The sequence below is a fragment of the Musca autumnalis genome, unplaced genomic scaffold (assembly GCF_047663935.1).
Source record: "Musca autumnalis isolate F117 unplaced genomic scaffold, ASM4766393v1 scaffold_3, whole genome shotgun sequence".
In the NCBI taxonomy this organism is placed as follows: domain Eukaryota; kingdom Metazoa; phylum Arthropoda; class Insecta; order Diptera; family Muscidae; genus Musca; species Musca autumnalis.
This window is the reverse complement of record NW_027411866.1, coordinates 146,006,603-146,017,254: the sequence shown is the minus strand read 5'-3', so window position 1 is coordinate 146,017,254 and position 10,652 is coordinate 146,006,603. Positions and strand designations below refer to the sequence as shown.

The 10,652-nt window shown below is 28.0% G+C and overlaps 1 protein-coding gene across 1 annotated transcript; it reads left to right on the top strand.

Moving 5' to 3' along the window:
- The first annotated feature begins 1,727 nt into the window (after positions 1 to 1,727).
- Positions 1,728 to 10,342, top strand: LOC141398325 (fatty acid hydroxylase domain-containing protein 2-like). The gene is made up of 4 exons (XM_073975610.1): positions 1,728 to 1,824; positions 1,883 to 2,058; positions 9,589 to 10,052; positions 10,143 to 10,342. Exons 1-4 carry the CDS (start codon positions 1,728 to 1,730, stop codon positions 10,297 to 10,299), a joined length of 894 nt encoding a protein of 297 aa, XP_073831711.1. The 3' UTR covers positions 10,300 to 10,342.
- The last annotated feature ends 310 nt before the right edge of the window (positions 10,343 to 10,652 follow it).

The following is a 10,652-nucleotide window of genomic DNA, read 5'->3' as shown; positions in this document are numbered from 1 at the left end:
TTCTATCAGAAAGGGTCTGTACCCAGCAAAAAAAGTCCTCTCAAAATCATGGGTTTTGTAAGGGATTTTTGGCAGCCGTAACTAATCGCAAACCCCCTTTCTTCCCCATTTTTTTTACAAGGGCATGTCGCACTCAGTTTGTAGTTATTTTATGACCACTAGAATAACTAGTTATTCTGTGGCCACTAGAAGTTGAAAAGTAAGTTGAAAAAATTCTATTTTTAGAACAGTTGATGTGGAGAATTTGTTTTTAATTTCAACACACTTCTTACTTTCATTTTACTTTATTTTATTTTGCTCGCTGTGCGAGTTGAACACACGAACCCTCTGATTTCTAGCCAAAGACACTACATACTATGCCACGCACACGAACATTAAGGGTTGCTTAAGAACTTAAATGTGCAGTGCACATGTGCGCCACGAACTGTTATTTTTTAATTAAAAAAAAACTCGCGTTCCGACAGTGAGCGTTGAACACACAACCCTAGGATTTATAGTCGGACACACACTCACTGTGCCACCGTCCTCATTACTTAGCAAAGTAAGTAGGTTTGCCTTGTAATTTTTTTAAGAAGTATCCCATTACTTTTCAGATTACTTGTAATGAGAAAAGAAGCTTGTTTACATTACATTGTAATGGGTTACGTAATGACTAACGGATCCGAATTTTTGCTGGGTAGATGCAACCTTTCAGTCAGAAAAGGTCTATAGAAGCAATCTTTCTGTCAAAAAGAGTCTGTAGAAGCACCCTTTCTGTCAGGAAGGGTCTGTAGAAGCAGCCTTTCTGTCAGAAAGGGTCAATAGTAGCACCCTTTTTGTCAGAAAGGGTCAATAGTAGCACCCTTTTTGCCAGAAAGGGTCTATGGAAGCACCCTTTCTGTCAGAAAGGGCCTATAGAAGCACCATTTCATTCAGAAAGGTTATATAGAAAGACCCTTTCTTTCAGAAGCGCCCTTTCTATAGAGGCACCTTTTCTTCCAGAAAGGGTTCTTTCAGAAACGGTCTACAGAGGCACCCTTTATTTCAGAAAGGATTCTTTTAGAAAAGATCTACAGAGGTGCTCTCTTTTTCGGAAAGGGTCTACACCCTTTCTTTCAAAAATAGTCTATAAAAGGGTGCTTCCAGGCTAAAACCAGCCAATCTGTCGCCCTGTGAACACGTTGTTGTTGTGTATTTACTTTTAAACTCGAATGGTTAGATCTTTTTCAAAAATATATGAGCCATTCCACATGGTGAACAGCACCGACAAATATCAAATTAAATGTATTGTTTTATAACATTTATGTCACACTGTGGGAGAAATAAAAAAATCAATGGAAAGACCAAGAAAATTTTTTAAGGCAAGGTGTAAATAAAAACGTATGATGGTTCAATATAGAGCCTTTCGGAAATCCATTCTAAGCTCAGCATGTTAGAACTAAGTCAGCAATCACCTTTTAAAAAAATAATTTACCTACTAAAAATAGAACACCAAGAGAACTAACTAACAACAATTTTAAGCCAAATAATATCAAACTGATTATAATTTTGTGTGTTCCAAAATTTTGATAAGCTTGAAATTACTATTTAAAAACAAAGCCAACAACAATATTTTTGTTTATAGTCATTATCAATATGCAATTTATGTTTTTTTCTTGATAAGCTTCGAACGTTTTTTTGATAGTCTATCGAAAAAAAAAAACTTGTTAAAATAATAAATGTTTTTTAGTGTTAATCGACCTTTTAACATGAACGCCGGTCAAATTCTCAATTACATTGGTGATAAATATCACAATGTGGGATTCCTTTTAGAAAGGCAATGGAATAATTTAATAGATATTATTGGTAAGATAGAAGTTGATAATTTACTTTGAAATACATAATTATTGGGTCTTATTTACAGGCGATGATCCCCAAATTGTTTGGGTCTTGGGTACCACGGCGGTATTTATGCTGGTTTATTGGTTAAATGCCAGCTGGTACACTTTTATGGACATCACGCTAAAGCCAAAATCTGTACGAAAATATAAAATTCAACCAACAAAAAATGAGCCCGTAGAAAGGAAGAAGTTGATTGAGGTTGGTATCTCGTCGTATTTAAAGAAATTTGCACTATATTCTAGAAAATTCTGAGGATTGTTAGACAGTATTTAAGGCAGCAAAGTAGTCTTATAAACAGCGATAAGAATACTTACAACTGACCAGGTCGTCTTATAGGTGTCCAGAAAAAAAAACTTTATAGACGAGAAGGAGGAATTTGTTTCCGACAATACGAACAATTGAAACGTGGTTTATTTAAAAAATATTTTTCAGAAATAATATTATGAGCTGTTTCACTAAGACGATTCGAATACTAATTCGTTCGAACTACTCCCAAACATCTGTTTTTTTGAAAACTACTTGATGGTTTTTATTTTCAATCAACCAACAACAGGAGTTTGGTAGTAATTTGAACGAATTTGAATTCGAATAGTCTTAGAGAAACACGCCATTAAAAAAACAATATTTTAATTTTTTTGATGTGGAGTTTTACAATTATTTTTCTGGCGTGGATTCCTAAAAAATATTTTTTACATTATTTTCAGGCGTAGATTCTTTAAATGTATCTTTAAAATTATTTTTAAAGCGTGGATTCTTTAAATGTATTTTTAAAATTATTTTTCAGGCGTGGATTCAGAAAAATATTTTCTTAGACGTGGATACAGAAAAATATTTTTTTAGCCGTGGATTCAGAAAAATATTTTTTTAAATTATTTTTCAAGCGTGGGTTCAGTAAAAATATTTTTTTTTAAATTATTTTTCAAGCGTGGGTTCAGTAAAAATATATTTTTAAATTATTTTTCAGTAGTGGATTCTTTAAATGTCTTTTGAAAATTATTTTTTAAGTCGTGGATTCAGAAAAATATATTTTTAAATTATTTTTTAGTCGTGGATTCTTTAAATATATTTTTAAAATCATTTTTAAGGCGTGGATTCAGAAAAATATTTTTTAAAATTATTATCAAATTTATTTTTACAATTTTTTTCTAAGTCGTGGACTATGAAAAATAATCAAAAAAAAAATATTTTTAAAAATCTACGTTGCCAAAATACTTTTAAAAAATCTATGCCTGAAATATAATTTTAAAAAATATTTTTGAAAAATTCACTGTTTTAAATTTAAATGTTAATTATAGTTTAAATTTTAAAACATATTTTTAAAAAATCCGTGCCTGCAAAATAATATTAAAAAATATTTTTAACAAATCCACGCCCAAAAAATAATGTTTACAAATATTTATAAAAAAAAATTACGCCTGAAAAATATTTTTAAAAATTCTCGCATAAAAAATAATTGAAAAAAATCTTTTTTTAAAAAAATTCAACCCTGAAAAATATTTTTTTTAAATATTTAATAAAAAACTTTTTTCTGAAAAAAAATTTAAAAAATCCACGCCTGAAAAATAATTTTTTAAAATATTTCTAAACAAGTCACGCTGAATAATAATTTTAAAAAATCCACGCCTTAAAATTTTATTTTTTAATATTTCTAATTCACGCCTGAAGAATAATTTTAAAATATCCATGCCTGAAAAATAATTAAAAAAAAATATTTTTGAAGAACCACGCCAAATTTTTTTTTAAATATTTCTTAAAAAATTCACGCCTGACAAATAATTAAAAAAAATATTTTTAAAAAATCCACGGCCGAAAATGTTTCTTTAAAATATTTCTAAGAAAATTCACGACTGCAAAACAATTTTAAAAAATCCACGCCTAAAAAATAATTAAAAAAATATTTCTAAACAAATTTATGCCTAAAAGTTATTAAAACAAATGTTTCTAAAAAATTCACGCCTGAAAAAAAATTTTAAAAATCTACGCCTAAAAAATAATTTAAAAAAATTCACGCCAGAAAAATAATTTTAAAAAATTCACGCCTTAAAATTAATTTAAAAAATCCATGCCTGAAAAAACTATTTTTTTGAATATTTCTAAAAAAGTCACGCTGAATAATAGTTTTAAAAAAATACACGCCTTAAAAATATTTTTTTAAAATAATTTTAAAATATCCACGCCTGAAAAAAATTTAACAAAATATTTTTAAAATATCCACGCCTGAAAAATAATTTCTTAAAAAAATCAAGCCTGAAAAATAATCTAAAAAAATATATTATTAAAAAATTAAAAACTTTTTAAAATATTTCTAAGAAAACTCACTAATGAAAAATAATTTTAAAAAATCCACGTCTTAAATATATTTTTTAAAAATAATTTTAAAATATCCACGTCTGAAAAAAGTTTAACAAAATATTTTTAAAATATCCACGCCTGAAAAATAATTTAACAAAATATTTTTAAAAAATCCAGGCCCAAAAAATAATCTTTTAAGATATTTCTTAAAAAATTCAAGCCTGAAAAATAATTAAATAAAATATATTTTTAAAAAATTAAAAAAAATTTTAAATATTTCTAAGAAAATTCACGACTGAAAAATAATTTTAAAAAATCCACGCCTAAAAAATAATTAAAAAAATATTTCTAAAAAATTCACGCCTAAAAATTATTAAAACAAATATTTCTAAAAAATTCACGCCTTAAAAATAATTTTAAAAAATCCACGCCTAAAAAATAATTAAAAAATATTTCTAAAAAATTCACGCCTTAAAAATAATTTTAAAAAATCCACGCCTAAAAAATAATTAAAAAATATTTCTAAAAAAATCACGCCTGAAAAATAATTTTAAAAAATCCACGCCTAAAAAATTATTAAAAAAAATATTTCTAAAAAATTCACGTCTGAAAAATAATTTTAAAAAATTCACGCCTAAAAAATTATTTAAAAAAAATATTTTTAAAAAATTCACGTCTGAAAAATAATTTTAAAAAATTCACGCCTTAAAAATAATTTTAAATAATCCACTCCTACAAAATAATTTACACAATAAATATTTTTAAAATTTCATGCCTAAAAAATAACTTAAACAAAAAATATTTTTAAAAAATAAAAAATATTTTTAAAAAATCCATAATTTGAAAACATATGTTTAAAAAGTCCACGTCGGAAAAATAGTATAATAATAATAATTTTAAAAATATACACTGAAATAAACAATTTAAAAAAATTTAAAAATCCACACTGACAAATAAATTTTAAAAATCCACACCGAAAAATAATTTAAAAAAATCCACGTCGGAAAAATAGTTAAAAAATATTTTTTTAATATCCACGATGGAAAAATAATGAAAAAAATAATGTAAAAAATATTTTTTAAAAATGCACGTCGGAAAAAAATTAAAAAAACATATATGTATATTTAAAAAAAAAACACTCCATTAATTAAACAAAATTCGCGGTAGTAGTTTTAAAAACACCATGTCTGAAAAATTATTTAAAAATATATTTTTAATAAATCCGTTTCTGAAAAATAATTGTTTTTAAATATTTCTAATTCATGCCTGAAAAATAATTGAAAAACTAAATATTTTTAAAAAATCCAAGCCCGAAAAATATTTTTTTTTAATATTTCTTAAAAAATTCACGACTGAAAAATAATTAAAAAAATATTTTTAAAAAATCCACGCCCGAAAAATATTTTTTTTAAATATTTCTTAAAAAATTCATGCCTGAAAAATAATTAAAAAAAATATTTTTAAAAAATCCAAGTCCGAAAAATAATTTTTTAAAATATTTCTAAGAAAATTCAAGACTGAAAAATAATTTTAAAAAATATATTTTTAAAAAATCCACGCCCGAAAAATAATTTTTTAAAGAATTTCTAAGAAAATTCACGACTGAAAAATAATTTTAAAAAATCCACGCCCGAAAAATATTTTTTTAAAATATTTCTTAAAAAATTCACGCCAGAAAAATAATTTAAAAAAATATTTTTAAAAAATTCACGCCCGAAAAATTATTTTTTTAAATATTTCTAAGAATATTCACAACTGAAAAATAATTTTAAAAAATCCACGCCCGAAAAATAATTTTTTAAAATATTTCTAAGACAATTCACGACTGAAAAATAATTTTAAAAAATCCACGCCAGAAAAATTATTTTTTAAAATATTTCTAAGAATATTCACGACTGAAAAATAATTTTAAAAAATCCACGCCTGAAAAATAATTTTTTAAAATATTTCTAAGACAATTCACGACTGAAAAATAATTTTAAAAAATCCACGCCTAAAAATAACTAAAAAAATATTTCTAAAAAAATCACGCCCGAAACATCATTTTAAAAAATCCAAGCCTAAAAAATAATTTAAACAAGAAATATTTTTAAAATTCCGCGCCTAAAAAAAATAAAAGCAAGAAATATTTTTAAAATTCAAGCCTAAAAAAAATAATTTAAACAAAAAATATTTTTAAAAATCCATAATTTAAAACATATTTTTAAAAAGTCCGCGTCGGAAAAATAGTTAAAAATAATAATTTTAAAAATACACACCGAAATAAACAATTTTAAAAAATTTAAAAATCCACATTGACAAATAAATTTAAAAAATCCACACCGAAAAATAATTAAAAAAAAACCAAGTCGGAAAAATAGTTGAAAAAATATTTTTTTTAATATCCAAGATAGAAAAATAATAAAAAAAAATAATGAGAAAAATAATGTAAAAAATAATTTTTAAAAATGCACGCCGGAAAAAATTTAGAAATATATATATATATATATATATATATATATATATATATATATATATATATATATATATATATATATATATATATATTTAAAAAAACCTCTGCCAAATATTAATTATAAAAAATATTTTTTAAAATTTCATGCCTAAAAAAATAACTTAAACAAAAAATATTTTTAAAAAATAAAAAATATTTTTAAAAAATCCATAATTTGAAAACATATTTTTAAAAAGTCCACGTCGGAAAAATAGTTAAAAAATATTTTTTTTTAATATCCACGATAGAAAAATAATAAAAAAATAATGAGAAAAATAATGTAAAAAATATTTTTTAAAAATGCACGCCGGAAACAATTTAGAAAAATATATATATTTAAAAAAAACCTCTGCCAAATATTAATTATAAAAAATTTGCGGCTAAAAAATAGTTTTAAAAACACAATGTCTAAAAAATTATTTAAAAATATATTTTTAATAAACCCGTTTCTGAAAAATAATTTAAAACAATATTTTTAAAAAATGCAGACGCAGAATGTTATTTAAAATAATATTTTTAAAAAATCAACGCCTTAAAATAATTTTAAAGAATATTTTTATAAAATCCACACCTGAAAAATTTTAAGAAGTCCGCGTCTGAAAAGTTATTTTTAACAAGTGAGCCAAGGCTATAGTCGGGTTGGGGCCGACTATGTGATACCCTACACCACTTCCCCTGTGCATAAGCTTTTGACTGGTAAAATTCAAAATATTAAAATTGGGATAGCTTAGCGCCTTTGCTCTGAATGTCTTCATTAATACAGGTCAATTTTATTGAAACGCGTTTAAGTGCATCGTCAGAATAACTCAAATAAAAAATGGAAAAGTGGGATGTATACAACCATCACATTCCGACCCCTGAATAATATTCGACCATTACCAAAATCAATAGGTTTATTCCTCTGTGGGACCGCCATTAACACCCAAAATTTCGTGACGATCCAATCAAAATTACGACGTGTAGCGTGATTACAAAAAATTAAAAAATAACACGTATTACCGACTATTGCTATATCTCCGTTATTTGGCCACATACGCCAACATGTTTTACATCATTGTAAAGATGGGATTATTTACTTTCAAAGTCGGATTTTGCTTTTGGAAGGTCCCCAACCAATGCTGTGCAATTCGTCATTAGTATCAAAATCGCAAAAATGAGAAGTTGTGTTTTAATAGCGGCTATTGCGATATCTTCATTGTTTTATCACCTACGACAATCTACGTTACATCGGCAGGTTTTGCTTTTGATATACCCCTTATAGAAGCGGAGATATTCGCTTTGAAATAAAACGTTGACTTTTTCTCCAAATAAGTTGTTTGCCCATTCCGACCCCTGAATATTATCCGACCATCACCAAAATCAATAGGCTTCTTCCTCTGTAGGACACCCAGTAACCCCCAAAATTTCGTGACGATCCGATCAAAATTGCGACCTGTAGCGTGATTAAAAGAAATGGAAAAATGGAATGTATTAATGACTATTGCGATATCTCCGTTATTTGGACACCTACGCCAACGTACTTTGCATCATTGTAAAGATGGGATTTTCTACTTTCATCGTCAGACTTTGTTTTTGGAAGGTCCCCAACCAAAGCTGTCACATTCGTCTTTATTATTAAAATCACAAAAATGAAAAGTTGTGTTCTATTAGCGGCTATTACGATATATTCGTTGTTTGACCACCTACAACAACTTACTTTACATCGTTGCAAATGCGATATTTTCTATTTTCATTAGCAGGTTTTGCTTTTGGGATACCCCCTATAGAAGCTGAGATATTCGGTTTGGAAAAAAAATTGTCTTTTTCTCCAAAAAAGTTTTTTGCCCATTCCGACCTCTAAATATTATCCGACCATCACCAAAATAAATAGGCTTCTTCCCCTGCGGGACCCCCATCAACACCCAAAATTTGGTGACGATCCGATCAAAATTACGACCTGTAGCGTGATTTCTTTAAAAGTGGAAAAATGGTATGTATTACCGACTATTGTGATATCTCCGTTATTTGGCCACCTACGCTAACCTACTTTGCATCATTGTAATAACAGGATTTTCTACTTTCATATCCAGGTTTTGTTTTTATAAAGCATCCAACAAAAGATGTGTTATTCGTCATTAGAATTAAAATCGAATAAATGAAAAGTTGGGTTCTATAAGCGACTATTGCGATATCTTCGTTGTTTGACCACCTACAACAACCTACCATACATCGCTGTAAAGGTGATATTTTCTGCTTTCATTAGCAGGCTTTGCCTTTAATATACCCCTTATAGATACGGAGATATTTGCTTTGAAATAAAACGTTGACTTTTTCCGCAAATAAGTTTTTTGCCCATTCCGACCCCTGAATATTATCCGACCATCACCAAAATCAATAGGCTTCTTCCCCTCCGGGACCCTCATCAACATCCAAAATTTGGTGACGATCCGATCAAAATTGCGACCTGTAGCGTGATTACAAGGTTTAGATGGACAGACGGACAGACGGACAGACGGACGGACGGACGGACTGACGGACGGACACACATAGCCAGATCGACTCAGCTCGTCGAGACATTCATTTTGGTATATATAAGTATGGGTCTACGACCATTATTTCGATACGTTACAAACTTTTTGGCCAAAACCAACTTATAATACCCTCCCCACATAGTGGTGTAGGGTATAAAAATCCACTCTTGAAAAATAATTTTAAAAAATATTTTTTCTGAAACATATTTTTAAAGAAATTGCTTATAGCGTCCGAATTTCGTAGGTCCCTTGACTGACGTTATAAGCGATTTCGACTGTGCTAGCAGAAGGGAGTCTTTATAGACGAGCCAAAGGGAGTCTTTATAGACGATCCTAAGGGATTCTTTATTTATATCGTTTTCTCTTGTCATTATTAATAATTATTTAAAAGTATTAATTATGCTGTTGCTTATTCTTCCTTTCCCCCCACAGGGCGTCTTGAACGTGTTGATGAACCAAACTATTGTCGGCATACCCATGTATTTTATCCTCTATCATACACTCTTCAAAGTACGTTGCAATACAACGCCCATACGTGAACTACCCACACTGCAAAAGGTCCTCTTCGACATTGTCGTCGTTTCCATTCTAGAAGAATTCTACTTTTACTATATCCATCGGCTGATGCATCACAAATCGATTTATAAATATGTCCATAAGAAACATCATGAATGGACAGCCCCCATTGCGGCCATTACCTTTTACTGTCATCCCTTGGAACATATCTTTTTGAATTTGATTCCAGTTTCGCTGTCATTTGCCTTGGTGCGTTCGCATGTCTTTACCGTTTGGTTGTTCTTGACATTGGCCATCTTAAATTCAATGGCAGATCATTCGGGTTATTCATTTCCACGTTCGGGCTCATCGATACGTTATCATGATTTGCATCATTCAAAGTGAGTTTTATTTCTAAAAAAAATAGTTCTTGATGTTCTATTATTAATTTTGTTGTTAATGATTTATGATTTTGTGTGTGTTTTTTTTAGATTCAATTATAACTATGGCATGTTTGGTTGGTTGGACAAACTCCATGGAACCTATCGGGAATCTAGGGTGGATATGAAACCAAGTGCCAAGTCCAAGGATAAGCAAATGAAAAAGAAAGAAAAAAGTGTTGTAAATAAGAAATCCAAGACTAAATAAATAATGTGGCCACATTGAAGGTCGAACTTGCTCTCTGAGTTAATTTGTGAAGGACTACAAAAACAATAAATATATTTTTTATATAATGTAAATTTGAGAATCTGAGTTTAGAGAATATTTTTAAGGATCAATTGAGCAATGAAACATGGTGCTAAAAAAACTTATTAAAACATATTTTCGCACTAAAGCATCAAAACTGCTCTAAATTTCAAGGGGCAACAGAACCTTCAAACGATGTTATTTTAAATATTTTTTAACGGTTTGATACTTTTTTCAAGAACGAACAACCCTTTACACGGTGCTCTTGAAACAATTTTAAATGGAAGGTGCTTACACCTCGGAAGTTTTTGCAG

Coding starts and splice junctions, on each gene's coding strand:
- LOC141398325 (XM_073975610.1), top strand. CDS start 1,728: ATGAACGCCGGTCAAATTCTCAATTACATTGGTGATAAATATCACAAT. Junction 2,059..9,588: donor AAAGGAAGAAGTTGATTGAG/GTTGGTATCTCG, acceptor TTCCCCCCACAG/GGCGTCTTGAACGTGTTGAT. Junction 10,053..10,142: donor CATGATTTGCATCATTCAAA/GTGAGTTTTATT, acceptor TGTTTTTTTTAG/ATTCAATTATAACTATGGCA.